Source organism: Rissa tridactyla, chromosome 6 (genome assembly GCF_028500815.1).
Source record: "Rissa tridactyla isolate bRisTri1 chromosome 6, bRisTri1.patW.cur.20221130, whole genome shotgun sequence".
NCBI classification, from domain to species: domain Eukaryota; kingdom Metazoa; phylum Chordata; class Aves; order Charadriiformes; family Laridae; genus Rissa; species Rissa tridactyla.
The window spans coordinates 2,798,847-2,818,234 of NC_071471.1; the positions used below are offsets into that span (position 1 = coordinate 2,798,847).

The following is a 19,388-nucleotide window of genomic DNA, read 5'->3' on the forward strand; positions in this document are numbered from 1 at the left end:
GGGAATTGCTGCTAATGACAGAGAATCCCCGCAGCTGGCTGGGCACTGAGGGCGAGATGGGACTGTTGTTGCTCAGACCCGCTGCCCATGGGGAGGTTATTGAAAATGCCTCGTTTGGGGCCTCACCCGGAGCCCGACGCCCCCGACCCGGGCCAGGCCCTCGCCCTCCTCCCTGGGGGGCTCCACAGGACCGGGGCACGGTGGCCCTTGAGTTCAGGGGGTGGCCGAGGAGCAGCCCGGTGCTCGGGTGCCAGGAACGGGGCCTGCGGGCGGTGCCGGCCCTCGGGGGAACGGCTTCTCCCCCGGGTGCCCGTCGCCGCTGGGCCCCGGGCCCTCACACCGGGCTCCCCCGCACCCAACGCGGGCCGAGGGGGCCCGGCCCCGCCCCGGCACCTCCGCGGGCGCTGTCTCTTTAAGCGCTCTGACGTCAGCGCTGCGCAGCCATGGCAACGGCCCGTCACGTTGGCTGGGTCCATGCGGGAGGGGGAGGAGCTCCTCCCGCCGCGACCGAGCGCCATGGAGGCGGCGGCGGCTCGGTGACCCCCGCGCGGACCCTCACCCGGCGGCGGCTAGCCGGCAGGTACTGCCCGCCGGGGCCGCGGCAGGGCGGAGGTGCCGGTGGAGCCTGGCCCCGACGGCGGGGGGTGGGTGGGTGTGAAGCCCGGGCGGCTCTGCCCGTCCCCCGGGGCTCGGCGGGGCCGCCCGAAGGCGGCGGCTGGTCCCGTGGGGCGGCCGGCGGGCCCCTTCCCCGGCAGCGGGGAGCCTCGGCCGGGCGGGGCGCGGCGGCGCGGCCGAGCTGCGGAGGCGGGGGAAGCGCGGGCCTCACTTCCTGGTCCGGCGGCGGCGCCGGCCACCCCCGCCGGGGCGGAGGAGGGGGGCTGCGGGCGGGCGGCGGCCGCTCGGAAGGTTCCAGCGCGCTTCCCGCCCGCGGCGGCGCTGCCCGGGCTCGGCCCCGCCGCCCCTCAGCGCCGGGCGGGCGCGGGGCTCCCCGGCATCCCCACTGCCGCGCCCCGGCGGGCCCCGCCGGCCCCGCCCCGCCCCTCGCGGGCGGCCACATCCATCCCGCGGGGCGGGGGGAGCATGGGCGGCACCACCGCGCTGCAGCGGTGGGGGGAGTGGGCGGCGCTCGGCGGGGAGCGCCCAGCCGCAGCGGGGGTGAGCGCTGAGGCGGCCGCGGGCGTCGCCGCCAGCAGCGGCCCGAGCCCGGCCGGTACCAGCACCGCCGCCGCCGCCGCAGGTAAAGCCCCCGCCACCGGAGCTTCGCTTCCCGCCGGGGCTCGGGCCGCGGGCGGGGGGCCCGCCGGGGCGCCGCCCTGAGGCGGCGGGCGGCTGAGGGGCGCGGTCCCGCCGCGGGGCTGCGGCAACCGGGAGCGGCCCGGCCCGGCGGGGGTGGACGGGCGGGCGGGCGGCATCACTGTCTTCCCGTCCGGTCCGGTTCCGCGCCCGCCCCGCCGCCCCCTCGCCGCGAGCACACCGCCGCACCCAGCCCCGGCGGGGAAGGGTGGTGGCGGGGCAGGGCTGGGCCGCCGCGGCCTCGGGGGGGGCTCCCGGTAGTGGTGGGGAGGGAGGACGGGCTCTTCCCCTCGGTTGCGGCCGCTTGTGAGGGGCGGGGATCGGCGGCACCGAGACGCCCCCCGCCCTCGGGTCCGTCTGGGTTCTGCCGAAGGGAGCCCGCCGGGCCTCCAGCCCCGCCGCTGCCGGCTGAGAGCGGCCGTGGGCGGCAGAGAGACCGTCCGGCGGTCGCGGTGCCCCTTCTGGCCGGGGGTGGCTAAGGGACGGCCCCGGCGCTGGAAGTAACGGGGTTGGGGCTGCGGGTGGGACGCGGACCTGTGCGCGGGGCGTTGGGAGCGCTCCCGCCGGCGCTGCCGTGCCGGCGCAGCCGCTCGCGTGTGGAGGCTGCGCTGCTGGCAGCAACAGGCAGCGTCCAGGTGTATGGAATACGTAGGGAAACTCTCCTCCCGTCTGTTGTATTTCTCTCCCTATCGAGAGCTCTTTTGGGTTTCGGTGTGCCCTGAATTCGTCTTGTGGTAAGGGCTTACGTGCATCGCCTGAGTGGGGTGACGGGTAGGTGCGGAGGTGCTCCCTGTCTTCAGGAAAAGTGCAAAGTCATTAGATGCTTTTTGTGTCACACTTCGTAGGTATTGCTGGTTTCCGCATCCAGATTTCTTTTGCAAAATCTGCTTGCTTTTTCAAAATTTTTATTTGCACTTATTGCTGAGGTTACCGGCTTTTTCAATTTTTGATTTGGAAATTGTGAAAAGCATCCAGATTGCTTATATCTAGTAGACAACAAGTTTAGTTTATTCTGTAATATTATCTGGGCTACTGTAAAATAAGCCTCTGATCTTCCCTCCTGTTAATTATACAGTTTGGGACTAGACGTGTTGTCTTCCATTAGACTCATTATTGCAGCTTGGAAAATACATGATTTTCTAGGTGGGTTTTCAGTTCTGAAATAGGAGCGCAGCAAGTCTCAAAGCTAAGTATGAGTTGAGGAAAAAAAATTGCTTAGAGTTTGACCTGGTTATATATAATCGTGAAACACCAGAGTAGTAGCTGTTCTCTGCTAGGCAGAGGGTGTTAGGAGAAGAAGGGAGGAGAGGGGAGATGGGTAAGCAGCCTCTAAAACCCACTATAAAAGCATTGGGAGAGACGAAAACTGTAGTTTTTGGAGTCTGGCAGGGTTTATGTATTCCGTGGAGTTCTGTGTTCTAGCTTGGTCTCTGCTTTGAGACGTGTTTTGTTCGTTTTCTACTCTCTGAACTGCGTGATGAGAGCGATTGCTGGGTGAGAAGCAGTTCCCCGCTGAGAGCCGGGTGCTTTTCCGTTTTTACCGCTTGTCAGTGCATGCTAGTTCTGGTTTGTAGGGGTTGCCGTGCTTCACCTGCAGAGTTAACTGCAAGAGCGTTTGATGTGCTTTCTGGAATTTCATGTCACTTTGGTAGTTCTTGTGGGGAGTAGTGGGAATATGGGGGGACAGGAGCCTGCAAAGTCATTGGAGTGTGCAGTGGAGAACCTAAAGCTTCTTTGCCTTCTACTAGAAATACTGGAAGTGACGTAAAAGATGGTTGCTAATCTGACAATTAAGTGATAGATCTAGTAGCTGTAATTACTAGTTAAAGTTGGGGGAAGTCTGAAGTAACTTTAACAGGAGTAATAACTGTATCAACAAATTAAAATGAAACAAACCACATGACAAACCCTTACAATCCTGAAAGTCTTTTAATGGGTTGGGAACCTTCAGTGGGTTTTTGCAATGTTTGTTTGTGATTCTTGAGTGTGATAGCTGTGGTGAAGTTAATTTGCGCTTCCAAAGAACAGACTGATTTTATCTTGGGAAGAAGGGGGCTTAGAGAGATCATAAATGTATGGATATGTCTCGCTGTGTGTCTGATACGGCAAAATACAGGCAATATTGAATTATGTATTATTTCTTTGCAATTGGCAGTTTTTACAGTGGATAATATAGAGGAGTTATACGGATTTTAGTATGTTGAGAACAAAGGCTGTAATAATAATAATCTTTCATCTGTTAATCATGAAAAATTTGAGTTTCAGTTTACAGGGATGTCTTTTTCTGTATTGTTAAAGTGGTACAGCAAACAGCCGCTGCTCGCTCGCTCCTTCAGCCCTTTCCTGAGTGCTTGAAGAGTTGGTCTCGGGTCATTGAGATCTTAAAGATTGTTGGTTACAAATGTCATCTGTTATATTTATGTTGGATAATGAAAGTTTCAATTATATCTGTATGTTGCATAGCTGACTACTAATATATCTAGGATTTAATTTGTACAAGTATTTTAGTTTTCCAAACAGTTTCTAAAGAAAAACCTGGGACTCAAAAAGCTCATTAGGAAAACTTGCAAAAATATTTTTGAATACAGATCTGTGCATAGTTCTCTCCTAGAACATAGAACTTTTAAAAACTCCACAAAATTTATGAATATAAGATTTTGAAGGTGAAATAAGAAATAAAAACAAACAACCCCCCCCCCCCCAATACGCAGTGCATTTTAAATCTTCCTCTCTTCTCTGCCAGAGTCATAAATTAACTCTGTTGTGTCACTGAAGACAGGGTCATTTGATTTACTGTTTTTTATCTCAGGAGTCCCTTTAAAAGGTCTCATCAAACAGTAAGAAATTCAGAATCTCTGAGCTTGATATGCAATGCTTGCTCATGGGATATAAATACTGAGGGACAATGATAATGCAGTGATTGTGTTTTGTACTTAATGCTGTCTGAGAATATTGATGCTCAGATTAATGCAATTCCCAAGTGCCTGGAACTTGCCATTTAGGAAGTATGCATAGTATTATTAATCAAGAAAATATTTTTTAAATTCCACCAAAATTTTTCGCTCCTATAATTGGATCCAGACCTGTCACTTAGTTCATCTTCTGAAGTGTGTAATTAAATTTAGTTGTTATTGTTTTGTTCTGGTGTGAAACCTCTGTGTTTTGCAACTGAGTGTTTTGTAATAGAATTTATGTGAAAGATGCTAAACAGAACTAGAGCAAATGATCGTGAAAAACATGAACGTATGCCATTCTCTTAAGGTTGTGGTTTGATATCTGATACTAGGGCAGAGACCTGCATGGAGCTTTCTAGATAGCACGAGGCAGTGCTATACAAAGCTGCAGCTTTAATTTTTAAAAAAATCTGTCCTGTTTAGGGTTGTGTGAATGTGTTCAGCAGTGTGCGAACCATGAAACGGTCCGTCTTTGCAAAAAGCCTGAGACAAAAGACCAAGAGGTGAACTTAATGTATTGAATGGGCGTCAGCTTGGATGCCATCAATGATGCTCGATGTTCTGATTATTATGAATTGCTGCAGTTAGTGTGGGGAAATACCGTGGTGAGAAGATGCATGAGAACAGAGCCGAAGGTTTATAAAAAACAGAATTAAAACAAATATAGGTGGACGTCGACTAGCAAGTAGTGATGCTGTTCAGTGAAGGCACTTTCATTTCCCTTAAGATGTCTCAGCTTCCAAAAGTATGTGAAATGCTGACATGCAGTAAACAGAACTCTGATTCACTTACTGTAGCTCTTGCAGTCTGTTGCCTTCTGAAAGGACTTAAACGGGGAAGGAGGGGAAAGATAGAAGTGCCTGACTGTAATGTAGAGCAAAAGGCACTTTCAATTACATAAAATAAGCTGTTTGGAGGCAAAATAGGTTTTGCCAGTTTGCAGAAACTGTAGCTTTCCCCACCTTCTCGTGTTAGGTTTCAGACAAATATTAATCATATGGATTTTCGACATAAGCCAAGTGTTTGAGTCATTGTGAATCCTTCAGTTTTGAAACATTAAAAGAGCTGAGTAATGTTCAGATTAAAATTATTTGTAAGATTTTAATTTTCAAATGGGGAGGAGGGGAACAAAATAAAATCATCAAATCGATGCCAGGACTGAGTGTGTTTCTTAAATGAGATGGAAGATCTTGGAGCTGCTCTGGGTGACTGGCTGGGCAGCTTTGACAAGAACAAATAACGTCCTCACAGCCAGTGGTGGGAGCTCTTGGACCCGTTTGGTTTGTGTTTGTGGCGCAGTTGCTAGTTCAGGTGGTCAGTATCTAGTCTAGCACAGAGCACCCAACCAGTTTCAGCATAACTTGATGACTTGTTTTTTGTGTAAATTTTTGCTGTCGTCTATATATATATGTTTTACTGTACTAATTATTTCTAACATAAATTGCACTTGTGTCACTTCATATATTAACATGCAATTTATGTGGTATTTGTACACGCTTAAAGTGTTGCATTAAATTGGAAGATGCTTATTCACAATCTATTGCTAAAACACGTGGTATTTAAAATTGATCTGATTAAAATAAATATTTGAACAAAGTATTTTTCTGGTGACCCTTTCTATCATGACTGATTGCTTTAAGTGATTGTTCGATTAAAGCAATTTTATCCCTAGTTTGGAAAAGGAAGACGTTTTCCTTCCTTCAGGTTCGTGATTTAAATTGGGCTTAGTTGTTACCGAGCTGAAAGAAATACTCAGATTGCGTATATAGATGCTACGCTTGTCAAAATCTGATGTAACACACTGTACATGTAGAGCCTCAGTGTGTATCTAGTGACTTTGATCAGTTTTGGTGATTTGACTTAAAGATTTTGATAATGCAATGTCATGTCAGAGTACTAAAAATTAATAGAACTGTGTTAATTAGGTTTTAGGTAGGCTTACTCTATAAAAGCTTTTTCCACCCCAAAATAATAAGTTAGGTTTAAGCGAATGTATTTGCCTTGTGTTGCTGTGTGAGAATGCGGACTGGAGTCGTTCCCTTTACACCTGCGCGTTGGTGGTGGGAGGGAGAGGAAGCAGAAGAGCTAATCAAGGTTTGTGGCAATCTCAATTGGGTACAATAGGCAGAGTCCAAAAAATGGCACAGCGAAGTTTGCAAGAAGACATTAAGTCCAGATGCCCTAGAGTTACAAGAAACTAATAATGCTGCTGTTATCCTGCTGTGGGATGGGTTGACAGACACAGCAGTGATGCTGGATGCTCCTGACAGTGTTGGGGGGATGAGCAGTGGTCCAAGGGGAAGCCTCACAGCATTTTATAGACTATTAAATGCCTCTTTTTAATCTTTACTGACTAACCCTTGTGGGGCAAGAAACTTCTCCATTGTGGTTGCTCTTTCTAGTAGTTTGGATACAAGGTGTCTAAATAAAAAACAGTATGGAGAATGAGGTGGCCAGGAAGTAAAACTACCGGTTTGGGTGCTACAAACCCACCCTTCATCTCCAAGATACACGACAGAAAAGGGGAAACTCCTCTTTTGACTTAGAAGCAGCCCAAAAGAGGGAGGTGAGTTAGTTATTTTTTTTGTACAGCAGGCTAAAAATGTAATACAAGTCCAAAGTGGAAGTGCTATAAATGAGTATGTTGCTCTTCCCCAGACTTTAGGAAAAAGCAGCTGATTGGGAAGGTCAGGTAGCTGGAGAAAGGAAGTCATTAAGGCATTTTTTTTTCCTCTCGCCTATTATAGTTTGTTACAAATGCAAATAGATGGGCATCGAAAGCCAAACACAGGCTTCGAAAAGGAATGAGATGAAGAAAAGAGAATTGACTTTTCCTAGTGGTGTTGCTTCAGAAGCTTGAGCAATTTTCTGTTCTCAATCTCTACAGAAACCTCGTGGCCCTGAATTGCAGACCTTCCTATAACTGTGATAAGAGGACAGCTGAAAGCCAGCATCCTGAGCAAACAGTTAAATTACTTGAGAGTTTCGTTGGTGTGGCTAGAGTTTGCCTTTTCATTGAGTCGGACACCGTTGTGCTTTGCGCTTAGCTTCTGGAAGCAAGAGTTTAAGGATATTTAGTCATTTTTACTCATCTTTTAGTCACAATTGACTCCAAAATGGTAGCATGCATATCCCAAACGTTAAACCAAAAGACTTGGTAGAACAGTGTCTGCTCTCAGGCTGGGAGCAGAGACGCTGCTGTTGACCCAGCTTGCTTTGCTGAGAGCCGTAGGAAGCATTTCCAAGGAGAGAATTTTCAGTGGATGGGAGAGATGACCTCCAGTGTGTGGGGCCACAGGCTCTCCTGCGGCCACGGTCCCTGGCAAATACATTCCTGTCCGGAACCTCAGCCTTTGTCTCCAAAGGGGGATGCTGCTATTTATGACCTTGTGAGTGTCACGTTTTCATAGAAAAATTCTCATATTAAAAAAAAAAAGTGACACTTAGGGAAGACTGCTTCTAGTGGAATTATTGTACTTCTTTCCTTCAGCATTTTGTTTCTCTTCCATCCTCTTCTGTTGGAAACTTCATCTGAGGTTATTTTCCTGACAGTAGCCAGGTAGGTAACTTCTGACTTTTGGCCACTATAACCGGTATGTTTATGTGACCTGCATATATAAATATATTATTGTATTTTTACCTATAGAGATGGTTTTTGTCAGAGTTAGGTTGGTGGTTGGACTAGATGATCTGAAAGGTCCCTTCCAACCTTGGCAATTCTATGATTCTGTGATAAATCCATTTGGATTTTAATGCATTGTAAAGGCCTGAAAAATAATGAATCACAAGTTTAATTTACAACTTCCTTTTAAATAATGGCAGCTTTGTCTAGATAGGTTCTTTTATAAGAAAGATTTCTATCTTGCCTAAAAGCTTTTTGTTAGATATAATCACTGTGTTAAAAATACTCCTACTATAAAGACAGCCTTCATTTTGAGAACCCTACAAGTGTGAAGATAGTTAGAAGCACAACGATACATATTGCTTTAACATAACATCTTCTTTACATACTCAGTGTACTTTCTTTTTTAATAAGTGACTGTTGGAAAACAGGCAATACTGCATGAGAAACATCAAATAGTAATTCAGAAGAGTATAGATTAGTTGTATCAGTCTCATTGCAAGTGGTACCTGAAGTAGTTACACAGCCTGTGTGCTCTTCATCCCGTACTTGTGTTAGTAGGGGCAAAAACCAGCACTTAGGGGTTTCGCTTTCCAGTAATCATTCAGTGAATCAACTCACTCTAAAGTGAGTTGTTTTGATAGTTCTTTTTTTTTTTTTTTTTTAAGGCCTTTGATAATATGCATCTCAAAAAAAAAAATCAGAAAAAACCTACTGAAATAGCCTGAACTCTAGTCTGGAAGAGGACTTACTTTTGTGGCTTAGAATCACAACTAATTGACCAGAAATGTATTGTGAAACAAAAGCAAAATTAAAATTAGACCTGAGGGCAGTAGTTTTATCTGATCTTTGGATAATCAATATAAAAAAAGCAAATGTTTATATTCCCTTGTTTTCTTCTGAAAGAGTACAGCTGTATGCTAAATGTTACAGCTGCATAATTATGTGAACTGCATAATGCCGCGCTGTAACTTTGGTACCAAGGGAGTATGTGTGTGGTGCTGAATGGTGAGGAGGAGGGAGGGATGCTGAAGACTATGTATAGATCAAATGCATTTTTTATTTATTTTTTTCCCGAAGCTGGTGATACATTTGAAAGGATGCAATGTGTGTGTGTAACTGGTACTGCTGGGCTTTCTGATCCTGAAGCGTGTAAGAACGCTCCACTTTCAAAAACTGTGGGCCAGAAATTGTTTCAGTCGAGTGAATAGTCATCGTAGTTGAACCGAGGCACTTTTCCTGTAGACGCTCTTAGTTTCTCTTGATGTGTATCTTCTCCATTGACTTTAAATTTAAAACTTTCTGGGTGCTTAGTGCCTTTTATGCAGAGCGTGTGGTCTGCACGCTCTCAGAAAACAGGAGGCTGCTTGAGTAATCTTTTGTGCGTGTAGGTGCCAGACCAGATTTTATATGTACAACACTGCTCGGCCCTGCAAGATGCAGGGGTACTGTGCCACTTCAGTAAATACCAGTGTCCCAGCCCCTTCAAAAAATCAACAGTCAAACTTGTTTAGCGATGGATTTAGGTGTAAGTGGTCTTTCAAAATGACATTGAATTGTCACTCCACAGTACACTTCTCATCGCAAAACTTGTTAGAATAGCTTCTGGGTATAGCTGGATGTTTGAAGAGGCAAATAAAGTAGTACATCAGCTCACTCTGCGTGTGTGTCCACCTGTCTGTCCCCAAGGAAGGAACTAGACTGGAACAATCTCTGTCTTGTTACTTAGGGTTATATCTTTTTGCTTTCTTAAGATTTTTCTTGCCATTTCTTACATGTTTTGAATTGCAAAGCTAATGATAATTTGTTCAGTGATGGAGTGTCCTGTGGTCAGTGAACCAGATTTTCACTGGAGAATCATTATTGTAGTCACAGAAGACAACATAACTTGAATTTCACATGAAGTTCTGTTTGCAGGGAGTGTGATAAAAATAAATCTGTGCTTACGTACCAAACCATTTTGACCTGGAAACGAACACCATGAATATAAGATGCACGAATGTTACTTTTGGAAAAATCACTGTTTTGGACTGTGAAATATTCATGACTTTTAAAAATTCTTTCCTTCCTGTGCTTTTTTCAGCCTTGTGCTTAACACTGAATTTCTTGGGGTTTTTTCTGGAATTGTGTGTATGTGGGAAAGAAGAGTAGGGGCTTTATGTATGTGTTTTGTGAATGTACTTGGCTTAGACTTCAAGCTGTGTTTTAGAAATAAACTCTCATATCTCTGAGCTTAAGACAGCAGCCTGGTAAACTGTCAGCTTGTTGTATAAAAATCATAAAATCACAGAATTGTCTAGGCTGGAAGGGACCTTTCAGATCGAGTCCAACCATAAAAAGAAGGGTAAAAGTCAAAAGTCACTGATTTTTTACTAGTGAACTTAGTAAGAATTATTTCGCTGTAATTTCTAAACTGTGATTTCCTTTGTCTCTTTGTGAGTGCTGTGAACAAGGTTGGTGTTTGTTGGTCTATTTGTCTTCCATGGCAACCGTAATCGAAGAGGGATGGAGGCAGAGAGGTGTGGGGATGTGATCGCTGCCCAGGTTTGCTCTCTATTTCAGTACTGAAGGTGAACGCAGATTCGTCTGACTCGCATTGCTTCTGTGAATACCTCCTGGTACTTATTCTGGTAAATACAAACATTTTTACGTGGCAGGTGAAATACGTGTATTTCAAAGTTACGCTGCAATCACAAGCCGAATCGCTGTGTGTGTATAAAGTGGCACGTGTTTCTGCTCTTTCTGACGTGGAGCGGTGCGAGGTGTTTTCGGCGGTGGAAGGAAGGAGCGATGCTGTTGGCTTGAAACTGCTTCTGCCGCGGGGTTGGTGGGTGGGGTTGGGTTCCTGATGTGGCCGCCGGGGGCTTGTTGGCACACCAGGAGGCAGAACTACTGTCCTGTCCCACTCCTTTGTTTGCTCGTGGATCTCCTCTGTGACCTCTCCTTTCCCGTCGTACATGCCATTTCAAGCACATACGTTCATCGGTTCCTTAAAATTGGGGATGGCATCTGCTGGAGAAACGGGTGTTCAAGTAAGTTCTGCTCGTACCCTTCCTCTCGAGAGGCGTTGGTTGATTGTTTCCTGTTTTTGTACTGAAGCTATACTGGAGATGTATCACTTTAAAACACTTCCAAAATGTGCAGAAGTGCAACAATAGCGCTGACCTCAGCGGCGAGGTCACACCCAGGCTGCTTCCTGTTTTCTTCTTGGGGAGCCCGCGGCCCCCGGCATGGGACAACTTGCCTTGACGCCTGCCCGGGGGTGCGGAAATCGGCCACAATGAATTCCCTCTCACTAAACGAAAATCTAAAAATCTTAAGGAAAAGATTCGGTTAGGATTTCCAAGCTTATTTTCAAAATTGTAACAATTTTTGTGTTAAATTAACCGTTATTCTCTTTCTTTACTGAAATATCCAAAGACGTTCTGTAGCTAATACCCCCTGCAAAAATATATGTTAAAGATACATAAGGGAAGGAGACACACTGAAGAATTTTGAGAGGAGAGAGAGGAGGAAAGAGCAAGGTACAAAATGGCACAATTACAGCCCTTATATACTGTTATTTCAACTTACGCCTCTCTCTCTCAGATTTAAGTATTGGTTGACCAGTATAAAAGCTCCTTGCTTTGTTGTCTTTTGTTTGTTGATGCAGTACAGCTACAAAGCAGAACAAAGAATTCTCGGGAAAATGAATAGCTGGTAAGGTCTCTGAGAAACAGGAGAGACAACACAGGGCCAAGGTACAGTGGAGAAAAAAAAAAAAAAGGCATTAAATGTTTAATTTTCCTCAGTGGAGAGCTGGGTGTGTGTGTGGTCCTCAAACAGCTCTACTGTAGTAAATATATTACGTAAATCTCCAACTGAAATACTTCATATATATGAAGGTATGCAATTACAGTGTAGCATTAATGCGTTTATTTTAAATGTCCGTTGTGCAGGCAGAGATTTCACTTTATGTAAGGCTTTGTCACACTGTATCAGAGGTTATGGATTTTGAACTGTTCTTGAATATGTCAAATCCATTCCCTTCAAGCTGTAAGAAATAAAACCTCTCTCTGCTTTTCTTCTCTGTTCATGGCTTTGGGGAGACATTAATGAGTAGGCAAAGCTGCCCAAGGTCTTGATTAGTGTCAATAAATGAGGAAATGTTTTATCAAAATCTTTGGCACATCCTGGATATATAAAATGTTAGTGTGAGCCAGTCACAGGAACAGGCAGGAACTCCACACAAGCGGCTTCAGCATAGAAAGGTTTTTTGGGCTGAAGCCTGAGTGTGTGTGAGTTACCAATATAGCTCCCTTGAGAGGGATCTGGAGTATTTCTTGGTGTCTTTTCCCTATAATTAGTAAAGCGCTATAGTTAGCATTCCTTATGTTTAGCCACCTGTGTGATCACTAGTAGGGATGATCACACAAAAGCCATGTGAAACCTCCTCTCTTCCTCTCTGCTGTGAGACCTTACCACATGTGAGTTGAAAATCTGAGGTTGGTACGTGTAGGTAAGCGCTTATTTCAATTCTGAAGGACTGATTTTTTTTGATACAAAATAAAATGCTTGCCTAAATAATTTAGTCGATAGCTCTTAAGAATCCAGTCAGATAGACTATTCTTTCTGCGGTCCCTTTAATCTCTGTATATTTGGCACAAAAATAGCAATGCTTTATTGTGGGCAGGGGCCTATTTACACTTCTCTAGTTGTTTTTTTTCCCCTCTTGTCTATATGGTGATTTTACAAGGGAATAAGCTAAGCTTTCTCCACAGGTTGTGGAGAAAGTACTTTCGAGACAAGAACCTGTGGTAATTTGTCACTGCCCGCCTGTATAATGAAGAATTAAACTCTTAGCAAATGATGCTGCAACTGAGTCAGGAGTAGTGTAAGGGGTAATTTATCTGTGGAGCACTCAAGCCTGCCGGTGGCTTTCTTGGCGCTAGTACGCCATGGAATTTGACTTAGTTAATTATTTTGCCTCGGGAGGCACTTTATTTTGGTATCAGTAAATTCACTCATACAAGTCCGCTGAGGAAAAATTGCACTGAGGTACAGTTCAGCCTACAAATGACATTGCTTTTATGAGGGCAAAGATGTGCCGCCTCGGTTAGACGAGGGTTCCTGCTCGCAGCGAGCTCCCTGTGCGGCTGCTGATGGGAAGCAGCTCCTCTCCTTGACCCCGTTTCCTCAGCGCTTGGGCGTCCCGCCGTGGAACACCCCCTGGCTACCAACGGCATTAAAAAGTTCCTCGCCTTCCTGTTGCGCATCCCCTCAAGGCCTCTTCGCCGTAGCAAATTATATTATTCATAGGACATGGTGACTTGCGTTTGAAGAGAAGCATCTGGTGCTTCATTAGGGTTTCTACCTGTGAGTGTTGAAAAGCACATACTGCTAGGATTCCGCATCTAAGGTAGCTCAGAATATTCAAAAGACTGAATGCTTATTAAAAATACTAGTAAGTCAGGTAGACATTACATTGCCTCCAGTCTCCCGAGATGGCAGGAGGAATCCTGGTTCTCGTTCTGCCCATGGCGGTGCAGGAGCCGATGGCTTCTCTGCGTGTGCGGCCGAGTGCGACGCAGCCGGGCTCCTGGGGAACTTCGCCTGCGGAATAAAGGATCTTCCAGGCTGCGGAGCAGTGCTCCCTCCTGGCTGTGGTATTTTGATCTTCCTGAGGGGAGAATGAAGAGGCACGTGGCTTTCGTAACCTAGTACGGGTTGGAGTTGAGTCCACTGAGGTTTTCAGTAATTTGTTATATGAGGAAAAATTTGCAACACAGAGATCATCTCTCTTCTTTGCGATCCCTGTAAGCCCTGTGAAAGCAGTCCCAGTATTTTATCTGATAAAAACCCGGTTGTTTGTTTTTATCTGATGACGGGTAGCATTGGGAAGTAGCACGCTTCAGGGTTGTGGTGGTGACCTGCTTCTCCGCACTGAGGACAGGTTCATAGGAAGCAGCCTCTGCCATTGCTGCCGGCCACCTCCATTCTGTGTCCTTGCCGTGCTTTGCCGGTCGCTTCGCTGGTACACTTAAAAACAGTATTACAGCAAGTAGATCTAGTCTGGATAACGGTCTACACATGTTGACTATGGCTTCCTCTCTTTTCCCCTCCTTTAACCGTCTCACTGTAGATCAGAAGCATTACAACGGACAGAGATGCATCTGCGTGCGCAAATTCCAAGCATGTTCCTATCTTCCAGCGTTGCTGTCGTGAGTGTGGCATCAGTGGGACATTCACACAGTTTGACTGGAGTTAGAGACGCTGCTTGCGGAGTTAGAGTGACTCTGGAACAGCATCCATGGGAGCTTCCGCGCTCCCCACTCAATTTCTGTAATTTCCTGTGGACACCTCAAAATAGGGCTTAAAAAAAAAAAAAGAAATATCCCACATGGAAGCATCTTGCTCATGGTTTTGTGAAATACTTTAGGGGCGATGATCATCCAAACACGAGCGGTCGCAGTGGGAACTGCAGCCAGCAGAGCGTTGGATACGTTTCAGTTTAATGGTTAAACTCTGCACTTCGTTTGTTTACTGTAGTATCCCGGTGTTTATATATAGCTTAAGAATATCTCAGAGTTTGCTATTCAGTTGCTGCCTACTGGAAGGGAGCTGTAATACTCAAAGCTAGGCTAATCCAGTTCTAAAATGAATCCAGATTTTGTAGAAATTCATCCTGGCGCGGAGGCCGTTCCATGTGCTGAGGTGTAGCTTGACCTTGAACCACTGATACGTTTCTGCTGAGCAATAATGCCAATGACCTTGTAAATTAAGAACATCCTGATGTTGCTAGGACTTTTCAGCTAAAAAAAAAAATTTTCTCATAAAAGTATGAGATATCCGTTGTCCTTTAATTTGCTTAGGAATTGATTTTTAAGCTAAAGGTGGGTGGCTGAGAAGGCTTCTGAAGCTGGATTGTGTCCATGTAGGAACTTGTACAGGTATAACACGATTTAAAGCTGTTCAGTTTAACAGCTGTTTAGCTGCTGGTGCAGCTTGGTACAGAAATGGCATTAATGATGAACAGTACCGATAGGAATGACATTAAAGTCATTAACGCTGACTTTGTGGTTGAAGTGCAGCGTGGTCATTGATGGGCTTTGAGTGCCAGTGCAAGGCTACAGGTAATCTTCTAATATGCTCATAGTTTTACCTATCAATAAAAAAAAATGCCCTGACCTTAGCTTCTTGTGACCAGCCATGCGTGCTTCCAGTTGAATAGTAATGTCATTTTCTTTATCATCAATTATTCTCTGTCTTGAAGTTACTGTTTACAGAGCACTGAAGTGTGTGGCACATCACAGGGCAGAAGCTGACTTCCCTTCTCAGAAAATTAGAGATATATCAAGTTCTCTATTAGGAATCTTTATCTTCTGTTAAAAATAGCATGCGACTGCTGAAACGTTGGCAGATAGCATGGCTGGCTTGCTTTAGACATTTGAGTCCGTTGTTTTGGCTGTGTTACCTTTGTGTAGGTTCTAGGAGGGGAAAAAAAAAGGAAAACATTTTTAAAGGGTAATTTGACACTGTCGGAACTGAAAGTGGGGCTATATTTCACAGAGGTGTAGTATTCCAATCAAATATATTGTAATTAAACTTCAAAGGCTATAAGGGCATGTGATTAGCATGCACACTAAAGTGATTACAGATTTTAATGCTTGATTTTTGAAATTGGACATTAGTGTTGATGACTTCTGTTTTATGCCTGCTGTGCATTAAGCATTATTAAATAGTCTGGGCTTCTGAAATAGGAAGATGATGGTAAATTAGTCTCTTAGAATATTCATACATGGATTATAGTGTCTTTGTACTTGAACAGAACACAGGTTTAAGGAAGGGGAAGGTGTGACCTTCATAGTTTCCTTAGGTATAGCTGAAAATATTAGTTAGACCTTTTAAGTCACCACGGTGCTCTTATGGATTAGGCTGTATTTTGATTTGGAGATATCTAATTTGTTTATGTTTGTGGGCTTCACGGTGATATTTGTGGAAGTTGTGGAGGGTGAGCTTGATAGGTAAAAGGAGTAGATGGATAATTAATGAAGATATACTTTGCTTCTTGAGTAGTGAGAACTTTCGTAGCTCTCAAACGCTGGTGCAAGCTGCTAGTCCAAAGGTGATTATCTTATTAGTAAGTTACTTTGAACGAAAAACTTTCACTGCTTCCATCTAGGAAGCGTCGTGTTTTATAGATGGAAAAGCAGCCTTCCAGAGCCTGCCTTCTAGAGCATGTCACTACTGAACCACAAAGAGCCAGCAGTGAGACCAAATAAAGGGGTGTCCCTGGAGGTCTACAACTTACCAGACACACCGACCTTTCTTTCCCTGTTTTTTAGCCATTTTTCAATGGACTGAATTGGGGGGACACTACTGTATTGTCTCTCGTACTTCAATAAAAAGCTTAGAATAATGTCTTGAATAGGTTCTTCTCCTCACTTCTTTTTCTTCCTCCCTCAATTTTCATTTTTTGTGAGCAGCAGTCTGAATTTGTATTTCTTCTATAAGCCAGAAGTGTTTTGGGCTTTTGAGATAATGTAGTGGGACCACCACTGCCACCTTTCTGCTGTGCTTTTTCTATCATGAAAAAAATACAAACAAGTGCCTCCCTTGTTCCTGAGCAAGCTACTCGCTTACTTCACTTTCACTGCAAGGATGTGGATATTGATGTCTATGTGTATGTGAATAGACTTTAAGCGATAAAGAGGAAAATTGATCTAAGGAAACTGTTCAACACACTGAAAAGAACAGATGCAAAATCTGATTGAAATAAAGGACTAACCTGAAAGTCTGCTTGCGTGTGGTCGTACCCTTTATTGATCTTTTTATTAAGGTTGCTTTGAGTCCTTGCTCGGATGAGAACTGCTTTGGGCTGCTGTGGGCTGTACCAGCATGAGGACGCTTTTAGGGATGGTTCGGTCTTTACTATCCCTTCTCACTGAGTGGGTGCTTTTGAAATGAAAACATAAAAAAATATTCTACAAAAAAGTTGTAGAAAAGCTGCTATTTCAGCTGCAGTCTAGGATTTAAAGTTTTCATCTTTAATTAAAATGAAACCCGCCTTGGATGTCACGTGCGAAGGTGCGTGTATGCTGTGGATTGTATGTATAGCATTGTATCGCAAAGGTGCTTGTATGACATTGATGGATATTGATTGTATGTATTGATCCCGAGCTCCAAGGTAGATATTGAGGGCGACTGCTGCAGTCTTTGCTCTCTGTTGCCATCTTGGGGTGAAGACTGAGGAGGTTTCTGGGTGGGTGAAAAGAATGGCACTAAAAATGCGTTCAGTGACAGTATTTTAAGGTTACAGTGGGTGGTTCTGTTGACGGTTGCTTCTCTATTCAAAATATACTTCATTTAATTCTGCTTTTCATGGCAATTCAGAAACTGAAATAACTTAGGTCTTGCCAAATTTATTAGGGGGTGTACTAAAGGGAGTATCTACTTGGAAGCCTTTCTAAAAGCAGAATAAATATATATAGGCTTGTGGGGTTTATTGTTTTGTTTTTTAAAGAGGAGAAAGTGATACTGAAACTTATTTTTCTTACCTCTTATTGGCAGGTTTTCTTCACCAGTGGAGTGTGAGAAGTAGAGACTGAAGAAGATGAGTGAGCTGGAACAGTTACGGCAGGAGGCAGAGCAACTGCGAAATCAAATCAGAGTAAGAATTGCTAATTGCTTGTTTTTCATGATAAAGTTCCTCCTTTAAAGGAATAAAGTGTAAAGATTGCATCTATTGCGCAGAGCTGAAAATATTTTCAGGATATTTGTTTAACAACCAGAAAAGTAAGCCATCAGCATAATGAAATTGTTTCTTGAACAAAACGTTTTATTTCCTGTTGAAGTTTGCTATGTTTTGTTACTAGGGGTGTTTGTATCTCTGCAATTTTTTTTATTTTGGATTTAAAAAAAAAACCAAAAAGGAACAGCAAAACTCTAGGACGTAGACACAACAAGTTGGGGTTATGGGTATTATAAAAGCTTGTTTCCGGGCTAAAAGCCACCACTGCGCTGCCACTCTTGATATCACGTAGGTCAAAGCGTGGAGTGTGAGGGGAAAACCTTCTGGGGTGCATGTCATTTCTACAGGCCCTATTTCTTAGCTTCCTGTTGAATTTATTTATTTATTTATTTATTAAAATGCAGATCGCCTCATATGTGCTGATTTTTTTTTTTTTCTTGAAATTACTCACTGAAGACAAACCAAGTATGAGCTGTCATGCCCAAAGGCAGTTTACCAGGAATCTGTTGCGACATGCCTGTATGTTTCAGTGATGCAGTTTTCAGCAGAGAGAGAGAAGTACAAAGTAGAATAAGGATCTTCAGAGTCTGTTTCATCAAAATTTCCTTTTCCTAAACACAAAGCATTCATAAATCTGATTTATGTGGGAACGCCTTATTTGCAAACGTTCCTTTGAGCTAAGACTACAGGTTCCTTAGAGTGTGTTGCGTGTGCACTGACTAAAATTTTAGAGTGGCATCTGCTGGCAGCAGTTGTTTTGTGGTGGTCAGCTGCTTCGTGCGGTGGACGTTAGGCTGCTTGTTTAGTATCAGCCATGCGGTAGACACTCTTAGAATCATCGAATGGTTTGGGTTGCAAGGGACCTTAAAGACCATCTCGTTCCACCCCCTGCCCTGGGCAGGGACACCTCCCACCAGCCCAGGTTGCTCCAAGCCCCGTCCAACCTGGCCTTGAACCCCTCCAGGGATGGGGCAGCCACAGCTTCTCTGGGCAACCTGGGCCAGGGGCTCACCACCCTCACAGCAAACAATTTCTTCCCAATACCCAATCTAAATCTCCCCTCTTTCAGTTTAAAACCATTACCCCTCATCCTATTGCTGCGTCATGTGTTAGTAGCTGTGTTGGGGGCAAATGTTGCTTTCGTGGCTGCTCATCCAGCATAAGCTGAGGAGAGCTCCGCGTCCTCTTGTTTTCACTTCATGCGCTGGTGAAACACAACGCTATCGGTGTCGTGGCACTGGACACCCCTTCTAGCAGCTCTGTAGAGCAATGCAAATAAATCTTAGTTTAAAATACCTTTTTGTAAATTTAAGCTTTATTCCAGCATTGCACACAAAAGGTATATGTAATTTTTCAGTTCTTCCTCTGCCTGATGTGTAAAGACTTTCTCATTACATGCTGTTGGGGTGAGCCAGTTAGTCTTAATTCAGTCTTGGTAATTAATCAGTCTGGTTTTATGCAAAATTGTGTTGTGTGAAGAAAGAGATAGCAGGGAAGTAAGAGTGCTAGACTGTGTTGAAAGAATGTTTGCTTTTTTAATTTTGGAGCATAAAAATCTGATCGGCGCTTTGTAGAAAGGCTCCATTTTGTGACTTTCGGTCGATTTAACATTTCCCTTGTCACTCTGTCACCCAAACGTGTAGCTGGATCTATACAGATGTGGCTGAGTAGCCGTGGCTATTGCCATTGGGGTCTTTGGGCTCAGCATTGGCAATGAGTGTTTGCCTCCCTGGGTCCGAGTGCAGCGTTGGGCACCTTATGCTTCATTTTAACTTCAGATTCATCTGCA

At 44.8% G+C, this 19,388-nt stretch overlaps 1 protein-coding gene across 1 annotated transcript in view; it reads left to right on the plus strand.

Moving 5' to 3' along the window:
- The first annotated feature begins 456 nt into the window (after window positions 1-456).
- GNB4 (G protein subunit beta 4) overlaps window positions 457-19,388 on the plus strand; it is a 32,173-nt gene continuing 13,241 nt past the window's right edge. The window contains exons 1-2 of the mRNA XM_054207275.1: window positions 457-580; window positions 17,419-17,518. Of these exons, the coding sequence (XP_054063250.1) occupies window positions 17,462-17,518 (57 nt within the window). The 5' untranslated portion in view covers window positions 457-580; window positions 17,419-17,461. The remainder of the gene's footprint in view (window positions 581-17,418; window positions 17,519-19,388) is intronic.